At 49.9% G+C, this 20,497-nt stretch overlaps 2 protein-coding genes across 5 annotated transcripts in view; both read right to left on the bottom strand.

Annotated features, from left to right (window-relative positions):
• Nucleotides 1-1,976: 1,976 nt before the first annotated feature.
• Nucleotides 1,977-9,918, bottom strand: LDLRAD1 (low density lipoprotein receptor class A domain containing 1). 3 transcript variants are annotated; one of them, XM_032416747.1, is made up of 7 exons: nucleotides 9,898-9,918; nucleotides 9,308-9,359; nucleotides 7,677-7,679; nucleotides 7,254-7,379; nucleotides 5,189-5,326; nucleotides 3,281-3,409; nucleotides 1,977-2,125 (listed from the first exon to the last, which is right to left on the bottom strand). In XM_032416747.1, the coding sequence occupies exons 1-7, from the start codon at nucleotides 9,916-9,918 to the stop codon at nucleotides 1,977-1,979; spliced, it is 618 nt and encodes a 205-aa protein (XP_032272638.1). The 3 variants fall into 3 exon arrangements, with proteins under 3 accessions (XP_032272638.1, XP_032272646.1, XP_032272652.1); XM_032416755.1 differs by lacking the exons at nucleotides 7,254-7,379; nucleotides 7,677-7,679; XM_032416761.1 differs by lacking the exons at nucleotides 5,189-5,326; nucleotides 7,254-7,379; nucleotides 7,677-7,679.
• A 3,762-nt stretch (nucleotides 9,919-13,680) lies between these two features.
• Nucleotides 13,681-20,497, bottom strand: part of TMEM59 (transmembrane protein 59) — a 30,861-nt gene continuing 24,044 nt past the window's right edge. For both annotated transcript variants that reach the window (XM_032428398.1, XM_032428395.1), the window contains one exon: nucleotides 13,681-18,515. In XM_032428398.1, the coding sequence (XP_032284289.1) occupies nucleotides 18,360-18,515 (156 nt within the window). In that variant the 3' untranslated portion in view covers nucleotides 13,681-18,359. The remainder of the gene's footprint in view (nucleotides 18,516-20,497) is intronic.

The raw sequence follows: 20,497 nt of genomic DNA, 5'->3' as shown, positions 1-20,497 counted from the left end.
TTGCTCATTGCCCATGATGACGCCCACTGCCCTTAGGAGGAGGTGTGACAGTCTGTGCCCTGCAGGATCACATCCTGGTTCACCTCCTCACCTCATCTCCTACTGTCTCCTACCCCCAGCCGATGCTTTGGCTACTCTGGCCTGCTGCACATTCCTGGGTTGAGCTATACCCAGTCACACCCCCATATCTGCATTCACATCGGCCCCTCAGTGGGGAATGAATGCCCCTCTCCTCTAAGTTGGAGGGAAGCTTAGCCACGGGTGACTGTCCCTCAGCCAGGATCCCTGAGGTACCTTGTCCCAGGAGCTGGTCCTCAGGTCATCAGGCTCAGGGACGGGATTGTGTCCTCACTCCCCAAAGGCACCTCCTTGGTGGCCTCAGCCCAGCATTCCTGCTACCCCACCCATCCTTTATGTGTGAGGGGCCTCCTCCATGAGACCTTGTGCTCCTCGTGTGCTGGGATCCAGGTCTCTTTGCTCCTGGGTGCCTGGCATTGCCTTGGCCCAGAGCAGGTGCATGGAGGCTGCTCAGTGAGGAAAAGAATGAACTAGAGCTCAACAGTCTCTCAGATGCTTATGTTCAATTCAAATCTCACCAAAGACTGCTATATTTTATTAATTTTCAATGGGGATATATCTGTCTTCCTCAATAAGAACTCTCCTTTTGGCCAGATTCCAAATTCTAAGTCTCTTTTTCAGAATAGGGGTGGACCACATTCTGACTTTCAATTTTTTTTTTAATTTTTTAAAGATTTTTTATTTTTTATTTTTTTATTTTCACATTTTTATTTTTATTTTATTTATTTTAAGATTTATTTATTTGTGGGCGGAGGGAGAGAGAGAATTTAAACAGACTCCACACTCAGTGCAGAGCCCAACGCAGGACTTGATCTCACAATCCTGAGATCATGACCTGAGTAGAAACCAAGAGTCAGACGCTCAACCCACCCAGGTGCCCCCCAAATTACTTTTTTTAAATACCCCACAGAAATTCTGTTCCTGGCCAAGGTATGATCCCATTGGGAGCAGAAAAGGCTTCGGAGCTGGGACACTAGAGACCGTGCTTGAGTTCCAGTTCCGGCACTGACTTTGCTGTATGACCTGGGCAAGTCATTTCTTCTTCTGGACCTTGGTTTCCTCATCTGTTTAAGGGGGATACCCATCCTTGCCTGTCTGGCTATTGTGAAACTGGAAAGTATTCAGATAAACGGCTCATTCACTTAGGCTTCCGGGACCAAAATACAGTCCCTCCCTCAGGAAGTCTGGGCTGTTTGGCTGGGCAGCTGGTCACGGGGTGGAGGGTGGGGAGTGGCAGGGTGAAGAATGGGACGGACAGAAGGGCCGTGAGGAGCCCCTCAAGCTGCTCTTTCTCCTGACCTTCTATTCTCCAGCTCAGAGCCTCCCGGGATGGCTTCCCATGGGCAGGATGGCAGGTACCCTGCCTCGTGTGCAATCTCCTCTGATCGATCAGCAGGGCCTACTAGGATCACTGAGTGGAGAAAAATGCTAAGGCTGCATGTGAACCCAGCAATATCTGTCTTGGGTACCCAAGGAGGCAGAAAGTGGCATCCACTTCACATATATGTGCCATCCATAAGAGCTGAACTCCTTGGCTTGGTTTTATCTTTTTTCTAAGGGGTGACAGGGTCAGGATCTGGAGCCTGTCTTGGGGCAGAGGAACAGCTTTCTTCTGTGTGGCCCCAGAGACACGCCTAAAATCATGAACGCGGATCCCTTTCCTCTTTGTCAGGAGTGGTCTGACCTGGTAGTGAGCCCCTGACACTGGAGGCATTCAAGGATAGGCTGAACAACTTGAAAGCAGGAGAGGCGATTCTTATTCAGAGACACTGGTGCGCGGATCCCACTAGATGATCTTGAAGCCTCCTTCCTGCCCTCGTGTTCTTGCATTCGATGCTCATGTGACGCCTTATCAGTGCCTTTCCACCCTGCCTCGCACTCTGGCCGGGGGGCCCCACTCAGGGTCCAGGACAGGAGTACTCATCGGACCAGTCGGAGCAGTGCTGCACGAGGTCACGGCAGAGGCTCCTGGGGATGCAGCCGCAGTACCCGAAGACGGTGGAGGGGCAGCGCCACCAGCCCGGGCCACAGGGCGGGCATGCGGTCACTGTGGGCACAGCGGAAGGGGCGCTGCTGTGGCCGGAGCAGCCCTGGCTCCCCACGGCCCCACCCCGTCGGACATGGCTTGACTGTATTCCTTATGCCCCTGTGGCAGAGAGAATCTGGACTCCCCAGATCACAGGCTGTGTGACCGGAAGCAAGTCTCTCACCCTGCCTGGGCCTCGGTTTCCTCCTCGGCTCAAGGTTGTTATTAAGGAAGATAAGCCAAGGGCCAGGCACACAGCCAGTGTTCGGATATTAAGGGGAGCATATTCTCTCCCCCAGCCTGTCCTCCCTCCCTCACCCTGACTCAGCCACACCAGCCGACTTACGACAGGCTCCTTGGGGATGCCTCACGGACTTCCCTCCTTTGCTCTGTACCCTGGGCCCCCCCTGTGCTTTCCTGCACGCTCAGCTTCTGCCTGTTGAAACCTGTCCACTCTCTAAAGCCTGCTTGAATACCGCGTCTTCTGAGAAGACTCCCTGGATTCTTACCTGCACCCCTCCCCTCAAAAAACCCCTCTCTAGGTCCCCAGCACGTCCTTTTGGCCTCAGCATGATGTTAATCCTGGGTCGGACACACGTTTGATTCCCTTCTGGCACCGGGCTCTGGTACCAGTGCTCGGCACGTTTGTTGATTGAACAATGGGGAAGGAATTGAAAGGAAAGTCTGGGGCAGTGAAAGAGCTCCAGACTTGGAGTCAGGAGACCTGGGTTTACATTCCTGCTCCGTTCCTATCCCTTCTTCTATGAAGTCCCTTCTCTGCTCTGGCCTAAGTTTACCTACATATAAGTTTGGGGCTAGGGATTCCTGCCCTGCTTTCCTCACAGGGTGGTTGGGAGGTGCAGAGGAGAGGAGGGAAACCCATGCTGAAATCCCAGTTTGGCCTTGTACGTACTCCTTGCATGACCATCTGGTCCCTGGTTTCTTCATCCGTGCCCTTGAAGGTAGGTGCCCCACCACAGAAGAATAAGCCTCCAGAAGAAGCCACTTGGAGTGGTAGCGAGCCCTCCACCACTGGAGGCATTCAAGCAGCAGTGGAAAACTTCATGGAATGCAAGAAGGGGAGGCAGGGGAACCTCTGAGATTCTCTGGTCAAGCTCTGCCCTTTGGCCACTGCCTAGCCCCCTGCCCCAGCCTAGCCTGTGCCCAGACCCATACCTGGGCTCAGTTCATCTGAGCAGTCCCCGCAGTTGTTGGCCCCATCACACTTTTGGTCTGAGTAGATCCAGGAAGACGGGTCTCCACAGCGGGCGACGAGGAAGCTGGGGAGGCTCTGGGGCATGTCCCCTACAGTGGCATAGATGAAGCAGGGGGAAGTCCACATCTGGCCTCCAGACGTCTATCTGGAGGTGGACTGTCCTGGCCACCCCCAAACCCGGGCTCACAAGGAGAAGGGCACAGGAGAAGGTTTCCTGGGGAGGAGGCCAAGTCAAGGCGAGAGGAGGATTCTTTCCCTGTCTGCCCAACAAGATGGCCGGAGAGCGCGTCTCCCTCGTTCATTCCCGGCTTAGCTCTGGGGCATGCCCGCCTCACACCATTGCTTGCACTATTCCTTCCTCCAGAAGCGTCCTTTCCGACACCTCTCCAAAGCCATTCCACTTTCAAGGCCAGGCTCAAGTTCCTTCACCTCCAGGAAACCTCCTCCAACAGGAACGTAACAAGAATAAATGTGAAGTCTTGCACTTGGGCGCCAGAATGCAGAGGATGTGGGTTCACAAACTTTGTGAGAGAGGGAGTCAGGGCACTGTTCTTGAAAGTGGGTTCTGTGTGAGGCAGTGGCTGAAGGGGCTCCCAAAAAAGAACACAAACTCAGGCCACAGGACGAGAGGCCTTTGGGAGGAGAAAAGCCTTTGTTCTTTGGACTAGCCAGGGCCGGCCAGAAATGTCATGGATACTTCTAGAGCCCGACCGAAGAGGGGGACAAGGGCAGCTGGTGTGTGTCCTGTGGTGTGCTGCTGGAGTGGAGAAAACCAGCCCTGAGGGGCATGACCGTAGGAGTGTGGAGTGTGGCCCTGGGAAGGGGATACTCACGGCGGGCAAGAAAGCAATTTTCAAATCCATGCAGTGCCCCCATCATGGGAGATAGATTCAAATGTGGTTCAGCTGAAGGAACAGAGTTGGAGCCAATCAAGGATGCTACAGGGAGACAGCTCTAAACTCAGTCCACGGGAGACACTCCCGTGAAAACCATGTGATGAGGGGAGCAGCTGCCTCAGGCTGTAGTGAGCCCCCCCATCCCAGGAGTATGCAAGCAGATGCTAGGTCGGTTTGTTAGGAGACGATTTGGGCATGAGCTGTGACATGCACTAGATGACCTTTGACATCTCTTCTAGTCTAGAAGGTCCATGATGCAGTGACACTTCCCCCCTCCACTCCCCCACCCCACCCGCTCCAACTCCCCAGACTCTCTCCCTCCTACATGGAAAGTGCCTAGTCCACGTAGCCAGGGCTTTTCTCTCCTGGGCACTGTCAGGTCTCTAAGGTCTGGGACCCATTCAGTCACTCATTCATTCATTCACTCATTCATTTATTCTTTCATTCACTTCTTCCATCGTCCGTTCAGGGAATCATCTCAGAGACTCCTCTGCCAGGCACAGAGGCCCCCCAGGTCAAGCAGACCAGGCCCACCCTCGAGGGGTTCACAGTCTGATGGGGGTGGCAAATGTGCCAATGTGAGTCGGGCTGGGGCACAGGGAAGCAGAGGGGCTATGGGAGCCCCGAGGAGGGACCTTGACCTACTTGGAGAGTCAGGGAAGGCTTCCGGGTGGAGTTAACACTTGAACTCTGCCTCGAAAGATGAATACGGGTTCTCTGGGGGGGAGATGCGCAGAGTGAAGGCCTTCCTAGTACGGGCACGTACGTGTGCCTGCGCCTGGGGCGGGCTGAGGACCCGTGTTCCTCGCTGGGGGGCCATACAAGCACAGGCCCAGGGACGGGAAGGCGTCTGGTCTGTCTGGGGACACTAGAGCTTTAGTGTGGCTGCAGGGAGAACTGGAGTGGGGGGCAACCCTGAACGGGCCCTGGAGGGGTCCCCTTGGGGCAGGGCAGGACTGAGCAGGTACTCACGGCACATGGCCTCGTCCTCGTCCTCGCCGTGGGCACAGGTGCGGACGCCGTCACAGACCCTGCTGGCGGGGATGCAACTCCTCCGGTCGTGGCACAGGAAGCCCGTCCTGTTCGTCAGCGTCACACAGGTCTGGGCCCCTGAGTTGGCAGGGGGAGACCCCAGAGGGTCAAGAGTGGTGCTCACAAATTCCCGTAACTCAGCCGCACACTGAGCTGGCCCGAGGGGCTGGGGCGGCCAAGAGGATACTGGGCTGGGTCCAAGCCCCCACTCTACCGTTTGCCGACTGCGTGACCTTGGGCAGGTGCCTTGACCTCTCTGAGCCTCAGATTTCTTGTTTGTACAATGGGGACCAGAGCACACACCCCACAGGACTGCTGGGGAGCTTACATACAAGCTTTTGTGTGAATAACCTAGAACACAGAAAGTGCAGAGTAACTCACGGTTCCCTCCTTTACTGAGAGCTTACTGACAGTCTCCCAGAAGCTCCTGAGGACAGGGCTCCAGTCAATGCAGTGGTTTTAATAATGGTGGAGTTCCTGGTGCCAGGTCAGCTTGTCAGAAGCAATCTATTGGGGCCGGCTGGGGACCATTATGCCACAATCCGGACATCGGGGCACAACTTTACAGGCCGCAGAGCACTTTGACATTTGTATTCTGTTTCCCCAGATAGCTCTGGGAGGTGTCATCCTTAGCCCCATTTTATAGATGAGAAAAGTAGGGCTCAGAGAGGTGCAAGGCCCAGTCACACGGCTAATAGCCCCGGCCCGCTGACCCTGCTCTTCCCCAAGGCTGGGGCTGGCTCCCCAGTGTCCAGGAATGGTGGGCAGCTGAGCATCTTCCCTTCCATCCCACTGGGGGGGACACCCGCCCCCGGGCTGCTCTGAAGAATTAAAGGAGAGAAAATGGCAGACAAGGTGGGGAGGTCACCCTGGCCCCCCGGCTGTGCATGCCGGCTGGAGACGGGCTCGGGCCTGTGCAGCTGTGTTTGGGCGCCCACGAACCGCCTCCCACCTCCCAGAGCGGTTTCGGCTAGTGAGAGGGGGGCTGAGTCTCAGAGACATCCCCGCTGTCACACATACATACACACACGGACACGCATGCACACGCACAGACGTGCACACTCATGCACACAGATACACACTCTCACACAGACAGGTATGCACACACAGACGTGCGCACACACTCACGGGCACACGTGTGTGTGCACATGGGCACATGAGTGCGACTCCTCACGTGTTCACTTCACTCGGTGCCCATGTTCTTGCACAAGGGTGTAGAGTACTGTGTTTACCCCTTGCTCCCCCTTGTCCCTTTCTACCCCCCACCTGGCTACAGAGCCATCTCTCAGAAAGGACACCCCACCCCCAGCTGAAGCCCCTGCCCGTGGCGCTCGGGATGGTGACCCTTTCCCAGTACAGCCTTTGAGGCCCTGGGCACCCGCCCTGCCCACTGCTCTGGCCCTCGGGGCCATTGGCCTCCTGTGTCTCCTCCTCACGTTTCTTCCCACCCTCGGGACTCTGCACCTGGCCTTCCCTGTGCCTGGAGGCTTTTCCTGCCACCCCGCCACCAACCACTGGCCACCTTTTCTTCATGGCCCCGCTTCCTTTCACTTCTCAAGCTGCCCACCTGACTCCTAGCCTGGGTCAGAGCCCCTGTTCAAGACTCGCAGAGCCCCTATTAACCCCGCCTTAATGGGCTTCTTTGATTAATGTCCATTAATCTCCAAACTATTAGTTCCATGAGGCAGGGCTGCAGGGATGGACCAGACATGGCCCTGTCCTCTGGTGGAGGCGGACACACAGATGGACGGCACCCCCCAGGAAGTGTGGGGGCCGTGGGGGCCAAGGCACGCCGCCCAGCCTAGGGGTCAGGGAAGGGTTCCTGAGGAAGGTGACATCAGAGCTGGGTCCTCTCGATAACTCATATTGCAGATGTGCAAATGGCAGCTCAGAGTCCTGGATGTGTCTCATCATGGAGAAGCCAGCAGTGTTAGGCTTCCTTATCACTCTGGGGTCCCCATCCCCTCCTAGCAAGCCCGGCCCACCCTCTCTGGACCACACTGACCTGGTGTGCGCGGTGGGAGTCCAAGGATGGTGACCAGGGCGATCAGGGCTGCGAGAGTCACCAGCAGGAGCAGCAAGAAGGCCGAGAGACAGGCGCCCCGGCGCGAGCAGCAGAGCGGGCCGCAGCCTACGTGCAGGGTGGGAAACCAGTGGCCACCAGGGATCCCCCTTGCCCACCCCTACAGATGTGCCTCCCCACCTGCGGGGCTGGGGGCAGGAAGGCCGCCTTGGAGGAGGGGGCTCCTGAGCCTTCCATGATGCTCTTGGTTCTGCCTGTGGGCCCACCTCTGCCAAGCACCCGTCCCTCGCCCGGGCCAGTGGCTGGTGAGTAGCAGTTGGGATGAGCGTCCGGGTCCCTGCATCATGGCCCTCACCCCGCTGTCCTCCTTCGAGGACTTCTCAGGAGGCCAGGAGAAATGGACACCTGCTTAGTGAGCTGCCGCCTGGAGAAAAACTAAAGCAGGCCCTAGATAGCAATTGCTTTTACTTTTCAAAAACAACCTTTATTTTATAGACGAGGAAACTGAGGCTCAGAGAAGAAAAGGTCCAGATCACCTCGTGCAGAGCTGGACACGAGTCAACGCCAAAACCTTTGAACGATGCCAACTGACCGTCCAGTCTGGAGCCAGCTGATGCTGGTTGGACTCCCAGCTGGATCACACTGAGAAGTCACTTTATTTCTCTACGTCTGTTTCCTCATGTGGAAAGGCGGGGCAGGGCGGGTGGGTCATAATATCTACCTTAGGGCTGTTGAGAGGACTAAGCTAAGCTAGCGAACCGGTTGGAACCGTGCTTGGCACATAGTGCTCTAAAGGTTTCAGCTAGTAGGCCGCGGGGGCCGGAGGGAGGGGCGCCGGGAGCCGGGGGGCGGGATTTCCACAGGCAGGGCAGGCAGGGGGCCGGGGGAAGGCATTCCAGGGACAGTGTGTAGGAGCGAAGGCCTGGCGCAAGGGTGTGGGGAACTGAGCTGAAAACCCGCCACGCCCACAGGGCTGCTGGTGGCTCCCCGGTCGGTGAACACAGGGCCAACTCAGGTAACCAGGGAGACAGCGTGGAGCCCAAGCATTCAAGCAGCTGCTCCTCAAATATTTGTGCAGCACAGGCTGTGGGGTTGGGGGGGGGGGGGGGGGGCCCAGGGGGGGACCTGAGACAGGACTGGCAGCACCGGGCCCGGGCCCACGAAGACGCCGCTCTTTGGAGCTCAGAAGCCCTTCGGCGCCGGCCCTCCCTGGACAGATGGGGGAAGGAGGATATTTGTCCCACAGCCATGCCCAGCAGGGAGCTGTGAATGAGGGCACAGGCACTTTGCCACCAGAGGAACCCCAGCTTGAATTTGAACTCCATCTACCTCTCCCACCTCCCAGCTGCACGGTATCCCAGTTTGGCCAACCTCCCCAAACTCCCTTAGCCTCAGCTGCCTCATCTGTTATTGTCTCCAAATAGGACCCCTTCTCAGAGCTGTCCCGGGGACTGAAAGAGGCCATATGCTGCCCGGCACAGACTAGGGCGGGGTGGGGGGGCGGGGGTGGGTGTTGATCCTTTATAGCTGATATTATTTTTATCTACCTCTGGTTCTCTTTCCTCATTGACAAATGTGGGCCACGACAGGGCATACAGTAGATGCTCAATAAATGTGTGTTCCTTCCTTTATTGCATAAAGGCAAAGCAACCTGTCCTGGGTGCATGGCGAGTCAGTGGTACACAGTAGGTGCTCACTAAGTATGTGATCCTGCCTACTTGATCCCTCAGAGGGACAGAGAATGGCCCGGGTCACCCACCAAGTCAGGGAATTGGCTCCCGAGCTCTTTAGGTCATCGTGGAAACTGTATGGGGTGTGTGGGAGGCTGCACAGATAGGTGCTCAACAAATGCAGGGAGCGAAAGAAGCCCCCTCTTAAGCAGGTGACTGTCAGCCCGGCGGCCAGGAAGCTGGGAGCAGACATGTCAGTGTGGAGGCAGAGGTCTGAGGGACAGTGGGGGCCTTAGGGAGCCCTGTTCATGCCTCTGTAGCAGCGGCCCCGCCTCAAGGGAGCCCCCCGGGAGCTCTGCCCTTTACCTTCCCCTCCAGGGAGGGCTTTGGCTCCAGCAGCACTGTCATTGCCGTCTCCCTGCCCAAGAGAACAGAGGGAGGGGTGGGCTTAGGTGGGCCGAGGGCCGGCCTCTGGGAGCCAGACAGAAGGCGTTTTCCGAAGGGTCGAGGAGAGCCTGGCGTGGAATCACGGGCCGCACGCCTGCCAGTGTGCTGCGCGCCTCTAGCCCACCACGTGCGCTTCACGATTGCACCCCTTCGCCTGGACCGTGTCCTCTGCCCGCAATGCCCTTCTCCCCACTGTCCACTTGGCAAACATTCATCCTTCAGCCCTGCTCAGGCTCATCCTTGGAGGGGCTTTCCTTGATGCCGCCCCCCATAGTGCTGACCGCTCCCGCCCCTGGCCCCCTGTCCACCTGGCTCTCTGGCCCCCTTCCAGCGCTCGCCACCCGAACTATGCGGCCGGTTCACCTGCTGGGTCCCCTACAACCTGGGAGGGAGCCTCCAGAGCAGGGGAGACCTGGGCCACCTCAGCGCCTCCCCTTTTTACTTAAGCCCACTCTTTGTCCCAGGGTTGGCTCCCCCAGGTCGGGGAGCCATTTTAAAGCAGCTCTTACCTGGGGGAAGATTTTGTTCATGTCTCTGGCCTCCAGCTCCCAGCTCCAGCCTCCCGGCACTGGGGAGCCCTGTGCAGAGAACTCGGCACAGGTTCCTGCCCCGTCACCAGGGGCAGCCTGGCGGAGGGAGGACAGCAGGCCTGGCCTGGCCACACCCCCCCTGCGGGCAGTCCCCTCCCAGGCTCCTGCCTGGCCCTTCCCCTCCGCCCTCTGATGGAGCACTCCAAGGTGGGGATCCTCCTGCCCACATTACCGACAAAGAGCCTGAGGTTCAGAGAGGAAGATACTGCCCCTAGGTCACACAGTAGGGAGGGGGAAGCGGGGTTCGGATCTGCTTTTTCCTCCACACCAGTGGTGAGACCGGGGGCTCTCAGACCCCTCAGCTACATGCAGATCCAGGCAGAAATACCGAGAATTAATGTTTTAGTGGCTAAAAAACAGGAATCATTTTCTTATTGGTCTATTCAATTTAATAGGTAATCTATGTGGAGAGAATATGCATTTTCCACTAAAATTAAAAAGCAAATATAATTTTAAATTATTTTCTTTTAAAAAGTGGCCATGTGCCTTTTCATCTTTCCGGGATGGTGCCCGTGGTGGGGAAGGGGCGGGCGGGTTGCTCACCTGAATAACCCTTGCTACCCACCCCGCAGGTGGCAGCCTCATCCCACTGCTGAGGAGACCAAGGCCCTGGGAGCTCAAGGGACTGGCTGGAGGACCAAAGGAGGAGAGGTGTCCACCTCGGAACTGAGCGCGGGGCCTCCAGGGAAGGTCCCTCTGCAGCCTGTCTCTGACGCCCAGGGGTTGCCCTGGGATATGAACTACTGGGGCCCCTGAGGTGGCGGTGGGATGGATCAGTGCAGGAACAGCCCTCCCGAGGCAGCAGCCCCGGGAAGGGCTAACCCCTCAGCCAAGAGAACCGGTTCTCCCGAGGGCCCTGCCACTGGCGCTGGCGTGGGCAAGTTGCTCCCCTTTGCTGAGCCTAATTCCCTCGTCCATAAAATGAAAGGATTAGACTAGATGAAGGGGGCGTCTTGGGACTCCCATAATCAGACCATAAGACCAGACTGGAAGTAGGTTTAATTGAGAGTGATCCCTGGAAATGACAGCTGGGGAGTGAGGCGAGTGAGACAGGGAAGGGAAGGACCCCATAACTGGCATGTGATCAGGCATGTTCCCGCGATGCGCAGATAGAACTTTCTCCTGCCAAGGAATTCCAGGAGCCAAGGGAGAAGGCGTGCCTCCGAGTTACCCGCCCCCTGAAGGTGAGGGCACGGGGGCGGGGCGGGGGGGGCGATGTGCTTGTCAGCTCTTGCTAGTCAGCGGCTGAGAATTGCCGGGGGTATGACCTGCCGGCTCCGCTGGCCTGCCGTGGGCGCCGAGCTGCCTGTCTTGGCCGTGGCAAGCCCGGCTGACGTGCCCTGAAGTGGAACGGGTTGGGGAGTGTGGGCTGGACACCCCACGGCATCTGCCAAAGATGCGAACTAGATTTCATCTTGTACGCCAACGGCAACTGATGGATAGAGGATGTCCGCAACATGGGGTTCAGGAGGATTCTGAGGTCAGGACTCAGGGTTTTGTGATTGACTAGAGATGTCTACCATGGGTTCCCTTGGGCAACCCTGCTGAGCTCCCTTGGCCTTGGCTGGGGCCTGCTCGAGCCACGCCCGGGTACACTTCTAGCAAGAGCGGGAACTTGGGTGCTGACAGTCCAAAGGGCCCCCCGCTGCTCGCTGTGTGACCTCTGAGCTAACCTCTCTGAGCTTCAGCTTCTCACTTACCTCTCTAAACTCCTTTTCCATTCATTCCTGAAGAAAGGCAGTGCCCCAATCAAAGGACCTCTCTGTCCTCCCCACTCCACACCCAACGCCACACCAGGTCCCCTCTGCCTATTTGCTTTAACCTCTCCCTTCTTCCCCTCTTTCCTCCCCTGGGGAAAAAAAGTCCCCAAAACTTATTACAGAAAAGTAGGAAAAATTAGGTAACAAATAATTATGTATCTACCCTCCAGAGTAACAAACGTTAAGATTTAGTCATTTTTGCTTTAGCCTTTTTTTTTCTATTAAGTTTAGCAAAATCAAAGGCGTCTTTTCTTCCCAGTTATGTTCCCTTTCTTCTCTCCCCAGAGTCAACCAGTTTCCTGAATATGCCGTGGACGCTTCCAGGAGCTGTTGCTCTCTCAAGACACACAGACACACACACATAGAATCACACGGTAGGGGCACCTCGATTTTAGCAGAATTTGCCATGCCGTTCTTCCAGGGGGCCATACCAATCTGCACTCCCGTTAGCAGCGTGTGAGATTTCCATCTTCATTCTCCCTAGCCTCAAAACGCTCAGACTCTCTGGCACCTGCGTCTGTCTGGTAGGTGCAAAATGGTGTCTTCGGGTGCAGGTGGTTTCATTTGTTCATCTCTAGTAATTACTATTGCTACGACTAATCACTGACAAGTATTGAACACTTACTTTTACCACACGCTGTACCAAATGCTTTATGTATGTGAACTCATTTAGTCCTCCCAGCAACAGGATATGGGGACTATGATCTCCATTTTACAGATGAGAACACTGAGGCACAGAGACATTAAGTTACTTGCCCAAGGTTCACAGTTGAAAAGAGGCAGAGCCGGGATACAAATCTGGCTGGCTGAAAAGTTCACACTCTACCTGTACCTACACCCTCACTTTTCTAAAGTGTGTTCCTCAGACCAGCAGCATCTGCATCATCTGAGAGCTGGTTAGAACTGTGGTCTCACTCCAGCCCCGCCAAACCAGAACCTGCTTCTTAACAAGATCCTCAGATGGAGAGCCTTGCCCGACCCCATGTATTGTGCTGCCCTTTTTTATATATTGGTCATATGGATTTCCTCCCTGGCGTATTGCTTTTTCATATCTGTCATTCATTTTTCTATGGGTGATTTGTCTCTAATTGATTTGTGGATTTCTTTTTGCTGGACTGTAGCTTGTCACTTGCTTAGAGTGGCTTCTGCTGGCATCCTCTGCCTTTCTAAATCCATCTTTTGTGCCCAGAACCCAGAACCAAGTAAAAATCTCACTTCATGAAGCCTTCTTTGACGGTCCCTTCTTCCCCGGTTTGACCTTTCCCTATATACCTTACCGCCTGGGTCTCTGTCTTGGCCTGGCTGTGGCTGGGGGAAAACCCTCTGGACATGAGATCAGCCAACCTCAGCTTGTCAGACAGACCTGGGTCTTCATCCCAACTCTGCCAAATTAATACTAATTTAAGGTGGCAAGTCACAGCCTCTTGAAATCCATGTCCTCATCTGGAGAATGAAGACAAGAACACTCACCTCGGAGCGCTATGGTTAGAATGAAGTCAGTGCACATATGTGAAAATGTTCTGCTCCCTTTGGGGGCGCAATATTGTTTCTGGAGGCCTTGGTTTGTTTACAGTTACAGAGAGCTGCTAGGACTGCTTCTTAGTCCAGCGCCCAATTCTGGGTTAGAGAATGCTAACCGGCACCACCATTAGATGGACCCAGGGACCTCCTTCCAGACGTGCCTAGAGGTGAGGCCTGTCCCTGCCTCAGCATTTATCACTCCTCCCCTAAGTCTCCCATAACTTGGGGAGCCCTGACTGGTGTCTCTCCTCTCTCAGACTGTCTACTCAACTCTAGAATGGAACTGGCGGGCCCCAGCCTGCTTTCCTAAAGGAATGTGGTAAGCACCCATTTAAGGGGATGGTGAGACTGCTCTAAAGGGCTTGGCGGAGGGCACAGACAAACACCATCATGACAGATCTAAGCAGACACTGTTACAAGATAGCATTACAATATTGTTTAATGCAGATGATCCAGATTTTATCGAAGTTTACACACTTATGCATTATGAACGACAGATGCAGGGTTCCAGCAATGACTGCATGACAGTATATCTTGAGGTAACATTATCGAGCTTTTGTTGTCTAATCAGTCACTGATTTCTTTCCACCCAAGCCTTCAATTATTGCTGTCCCAATGTTGCAGAACAATTCAAGTATAAAAAGCACACAGGAAACAGTAAAAAAAAGAAGAAAAAAAAAAAGGCCCAAATAATTTAGAATTGAACAAGCAAACAAAAATATTTTGCTCCTAAAATGACAAAGTAAAACTGTTTGTGAACTAACTGGAATTTAAATAAAAACTTTAAAAAAAAATGGCAAAAGTTAGACAACCTCTAAACCAAGGGTTTAATGCACTTGAATGGGAAAGAAATAAATCTTTATTTACACTAACTTCTAACTGAAATATAGCATTTCCTTCAACTATGAATGTAGGCCACAATCGACAGTCTATGAACAGTACCTGCGACTTTGTCACCAATAGAAACCACAGAGATTCAGATATCATATTACAATTGTTGCAGGTTATTTCGAAATAATAACCTGAAATTACTTTGGAATTACAGAGATTCTAGAACTACCACTAGACCTTAATTTATGTGTTAATAAAGAAGTACATATATACACAACCACAAAATCTTAAAAATGCCTTAATAATTATATTTTAACATAATTAGTTTCCTTTGCAGTCCTTCATATTCAGTGTTATGCATCTAAAAACATGATTCTGAGGAGTCCACAGGCTTTATCAGATCGCCAAAAAGGTCCATGGTGTGAAAAAGGTTATGAACACCCGCTCTCAACAAGTTAAGTCATCAACGTCACAGGAAGAGAACACTTAATTGTGAAGTATATGGAGCTTCAACAATCACAAATTTGAGAAAAGGTATATAAACTATGCTTCCCAATCTAATTATTGCAAGGAGTCGGAAAATCCACAGATTGTACAAGCTAGCTTCTCACAGAAGTCCACATTTTCCACTATTTCATTCTTTTATCTCTATTACTGTACACACTTCTACCCCCGGACTCTAGTTTAAAACAAGTAGTCAAGGAAAGAAAGATTAAAAAGGTAGCTCAGATGTTGATGATACTCAAATGTAAACATGACAATCTTAGCAACTGGACACCTGGTGGGAGGGGCTCAGGAGCACACTGGCTTCATAGAGGCTGGGTTGGCAAACCTAGAATTTGAGCATAGTGATAAGTGGACCTAGCATTGTGGTTTAAAAATTTAGCCCAATATAAGTCTGGTAAGAAGCTTGGGCTCCACAGAACCGCCTTCCCAGTCTGCTTGGCAACACTTAGATTGTGATCAGGACCCTGAGACCAGTCCTAGGATTTACCATCCAAACAATAATGTGGAGGGATAGAGAGACTTACAGATAAGGGCTCAAAAATACATGTGAAGTAAAATGAAATAGCATTGGGCATTAAAAAAAAAAAGAACTCTGGGAAGGGAATGGAATTTCCCATTTCAGTGTGGCTGGATAAGTATACAATTTAACAGATCTTAGAGGTTACTACAGAACTGGTACCTTCAGCTTCTGAACTTGCCCTTCTGGTCTACCTCCACATTGTTGGCAAGTGAATGGTTCTAAAACACTGTAACTCTCTTGCTTAAAACCTTCCTATGGCTTCTATTGTGCTCAGGATCAAGTCCAGGTTTTATAAGGTCCTTTATTATCTCGCCTGCCCAGCCGCATCTATTGCTATGCTTTTGCATGTTCTATCACAACCTGCTAACCAATTTGCTGTCCCCACCCTTGAGCTTCTAGGTCTTTCAGTGCACGGCTCCCACTGCCTGGCGTACTTTTTTGACTTTCCCTCCTCCTCCTCCAGGTTTAAGCTGCGATACTACTTCCTCCCATAGGTCCTCCTATGTCCTCCCATACTACTCTATGCTTATCTGGTCATAGACCTTATCACATTAATAGTCCCCAGACGTTGAGCAACCATTTTTGTTTGTTGCTGAAGTCCTATCACCCAGCACAAGGCAGGGCACTCAGGCTCTCAAGTGGTTGTTGGATAGTTAAAACTGTGAATCTGGAACAGGATACCTGCACAAAATCCCCACCATGGTGTGGTGGTATAGGGATTCAGATGAGACTTGTTTTATAGTTTGCTCCAAAAGTGGGGGGGGGGGCGGTTAATTTTATCAGAAAAGGTCTAGAAATAGATCAATAGATCAATAATTCTAGATCAATAATTCCCAATATGTGTCCTAAGATACTTAAGAGCCCATAAAAATCTTAACAGCTATTTTATATATTTCAAAAATCACAGTGGAAATGGCACATGTATCTAAGATAAAGCCAGACCAATAACAAAGGATAAAGTTGTTTGTTTTCGGCTGCACTATCAGAGTAAAAATAGTAGATTTCATTCGATGATCAGCAGCTCAGGTTGGCTGTCAATGCATGCCACCTCTCTGAGACAATATTGATAGGCCAGGTAACCTGGTAATTTCTGACTTACTGGAAAAATGTATCATAAATAAAAGGGTCTATAAAGTTTTGTGAAAAGATTGGGAATCTTGGGCCTAGATCATTCACTATGGTGGTTACTGCCATCTCTGCAACTGTCTGAATTAGTCTGTCTCTTAGACCAGGGACCTGATCCAAGGACCTTCTTGGGAGCCTGGGAGGTTTGAACCAGAGACTCAAGGGTCTTGACAATTTGCCTAGGACCAAGATAAGATTCTCAAGAAGATGCTGTGTGGTAGGAAAGCAGGTGCTGCCTGTCTCATGGAAACAAGTGAAGAGGGACCCATCCAAGAAGGGCTAAGCTTTAAAAGAAAGGACTGGTTTTGTTGCTTGTGATGGAATTTTAGGGTGGTGGTGAGTTTTTTGTTTAAAGTAAAACTCTTCCCGAAAATGTCAGTCTGGTTTAATCATGCTAAACTAAAAAAGGCAGAACACGAATATTTGAGTGCCTACTAAATAACAGGAATGACTGGGTATTGCCACATATATGGGATTGTCTCATAAACAAGAGGGGAAAGTCTGTGTAAACTTGAATCAGGACTTTCAAGAGGAATGAGAGTGTCTCAGGGGTACCTCATTCAAGAAGCAAAGAGAAACAAGACCAAGGGAAGGGGGCAGAATCTAGGACAATTGTCCAGTCGCTCCTTATGCAGGCTTCACTTTGGGCTGTTTTAGAAGGGAGGCCTCTCGGCTCTCAGGCTCCCACACACGTGCAGCACTTGGCAGATCTCCCCCTCAGCTTGCTTCACTGGGTGCATTACTATTAAGCCTGTGCCCCATTAAGGGATATAAGTACGTATCATGGGGCGGGGAAATAAGACTTTTTTTTTTTTAGGTGACTCCAATCTTTGCCTCATGTTTTTCAACTATTTTCTCACAAGAAATAAGAAAGAGACAATGACCGCTATAGGACTGCCCAGTAATTCCTTCCCTCTTCCCCATCTGGATGTGTGCGCGTACTTTCAAACCCCTCTCCCAAATCTAGACAAACTTTAAAAAACCCAAACCTACCATTTCATGACCCAAGTGTGACTTGTGTAGTTAACCGTGTTTCCTCCTGACCCTAAGCAAGCGGACAGCCCAGCTGTCAGGTGAAGGTGTGACTCACTGCGCCCAAGCCGCCCTACCACCCGCACCAGCAACGCCCCGCGAGTCAGGAGAGCACTGCTCTGCAAAGCTCTGTGACGCTTCGTGCTGTGACGACACTGGATCATGTTGAGACTGTGGTGCACTGTGTCACCTAATGTCACCCTTACTTTTAAATCTGCATTACTGTAGGTTAAAGGAATGATAATAACAAGTCTTTGCCAAAGTGTGAAATCTATACTTAATTCTGCATCACAAGAGTCTGATTCTTACTGTCAACATGAAACGTTTTCTCTGAAAATATCTTTAACTTACACATGATATGCTTTCTAACAGAGAAAAATAGCTCTTTGGAAAGACTCATCCAACAAAAATTCTAGAGCCTATACAAAATAACATAAAACGTACTTCTTAGAGGGTCATCTTTGCTTCAGTTTGTTCTCTGATCATCCTATTACATAGCAATAGACAGAACATTTCATAATTCTTTTCTGGTTGGGTAGGGGTGAAAGGAATGATCTGGAAAATCAGGACTATATTAACTCAAATTTCGGCACATAAGTATTCAAATAAAATTTTAATGATTTCAGTCAATACAACTGAAAGTGTAGTGTCATTAAAGGGCATTTCCTGCTAAATCTCAAAATACAGATTGTGGGCCTTTCTGAGCAAAAGCATCAAATCCTATTGAGTATTCAGTTTATTAACTAAGGTGACAGACAGACAGTATTATGGCAGGAGGTGGGGAAGAGCAATGATCAGCTCACAGAATTTGGCTAAGAAAGAAAACAAACAAAAACAATGTAAATAATAAAATAGCTACAGGTATTAGTAAAATAAAAATGCAATCCCAAACATCCATCTCTTAAATTACTAGAAAAGAAATTACAGATAAAGTTACAGCAAATACAGTCTTCACAGATTTGGGTAACTTTATTTGCATTTTATAGTGATTTTTAAGTCCTATCCAATGAAACCATCTTTAGAAGCTCTATGAGGAATGAAAATTTAGATGTCTATTACCCTTCCTTTAAAAAAGAAAAAAAAGCTTAAATTTCTGAATGAGCAAGATTCATTTTTGTAGGTAGAGGCCCTGCTTCTTCATGGTCTTCAGCTTTAGATCTAACAACCACAAGAGAAGAAGATGGGTATCTGTTTAGCTTTTGTTCATTCACAAATTCCAAGTCACCATAGATACTCAGCTTCTGCAAAAGAAAATCAATGCACATTAACAATTTGAATAGTTAAGAACCTCTCTGAGTATGTCTTCAAATAACAATTTAATCTGCAGGTATTTGGTAAAACAAAACAAAAAACATTTCAAGAATGAAGAATGCTTTTACTCAGTGTTACTGATATGTGATTCAGCTTCCAATAGATGGCCAAAGAAAACTTTTCCACATGTCCCAACTTAAAATACTTAGAAAGATAACAACTAAGTATCAAGAAAAATTGCTCAGGTTTAAATGGAGTTAGTGTGGTCAAACCAAGAGCACTGATTCTGGATGTTTGATGTGTTAGGTGATCAATTCCTTTAAGATCTTAGCTCTCTGAACAAGTGATCTAATGATTTGGGGTAGGTTTTGACTTAACACATTGGAAAATGATATTTCAAAAGGCTATGAGTAGAACAAAGAATATACATGAAACACTTTAACACAGATACAAATCTCTTCAGAAATATATAAAAGCTCCTCAAATTATTTCTATCATATCCAAGAAAATACTACAAAAAAAGAATAAAATCATAAAACAGAATCAATGTAAACAGCATAAAACTCCCTGGAGTGTAATAGTTATGTCTAACATCTTTTGAAAGTAGGTCTATTTGGATTAGGTCTATCTCCTAGATGCAGAAAAGCAAAGTGAGAAGTGTTTACTACGGAATGGGTAGATGTCGTTAACTCATACAGCAACAAATCTCTGAATCTATCAGTTAACAACTGAAGTGCTGACATTATTAACAGGGAAACTGACTAGATTATAAAGCAAAAACCACCTAAAAGTACTTGATATTGGAAAAGTATTTTTTAAAAGGCTGAATAACGAGGACTTTCAAGAGATTAAGCATCTACCAACACTGCTACATGCTACAGCATGGATGAACCTGGAACACATTATGCAAAGTGAAAGACATCAGTCATGAGAGACCACATTTTGGGTGTTTATGGCTCAGGGTGGTGGTGGCGGTCCTTGGGAGGCAGTGGGAGTGACTACTAATGAGTCCGAGGTTTCTTTTTGGTGTAATGAAAATGTTCTAAAAGTGACTGTCATGATGGGTGCTGACTTGAACATGTTTCAGATGTGGCCTGATGCCTACAGTTTCAAGGCAACAACTATCCTGCAACAACGAGGGAGCCCAGTACCTTACGCTTTTCCAGTAAGAGAGTATCTTGCAGACAAATTCAGTGGTTGATGGATTGGACATAAAGCTGACATAATGTGGCCTCCTTAAAACTCAGAATTAACGTGTGATAATTTGCTCTGGGACACTGGGAAAGAAAAACTTTCACAACTTTACCAAACAGCATTTAAAGACCTTGAAACAGCAACCAGGAACTGTTGCAATGATTTCAAACATCGGCATGGAAGAAGCTATCTAGAACAGGAAGAAAGTGTAAAATGTGTGCGGAGAAATGAATGAGAGCATATGGATAATCTGTAGTATGTATATTGATTTTGTGTCTATTCTGCATTCTCAAATTACCAATTAAATACAAGAGTACAACAGAGAGATTTTCAACAGTGTTAACTTGGTAAGTTTACCACCCAAGCATCCTTTATGAAAAAAATTACTTAAGAAAGTACTCCAGCAAAAGTAATTCAAGAAAGCAAAACACATAGAATACAAGAAACAGCAGCAGTTCAGAGGACTTAGAAAATGGGAAGAAAACTAGAACAAAACAAAAAAAGATTCCATTAAGCAGAGATAGTTGGAAGATTCTCTTGGGAAAGTTTTAAGTAATTCAGTTTTCTATTTGCTTTTATGTGACTCTATTCACCACTGTATTTGGTTCTATTTTGAATACTTACATAGTCATAATATTGTAAATGCTGTCTACTGGATTTTAATTTTCCAAGTCAACCAGTAGCAAAGCATTGAAGTATATATACAGAAGAATTAACATTTGCATTTTATTGTCAAGGGTCATAATAACTAATGAAAATTGAGAGCAGAGTATGGGAA

This window comes from Phoca vitulina, unplaced genomic scaffold, assembly GCF_004348235.1.
Source record: "Phoca vitulina isolate PV1807 unplaced genomic scaffold, GSC_HSeal_1.0 scaffold2, whole genome shotgun sequence".
Taxonomy (NCBI): domain Eukaryota; kingdom Metazoa; phylum Chordata; class Mammalia; order Carnivora; family Phocidae; genus Phoca; species Phoca vitulina.
This window is presented reverse-complemented; position numbering and strand designations above follow the sequence as displayed.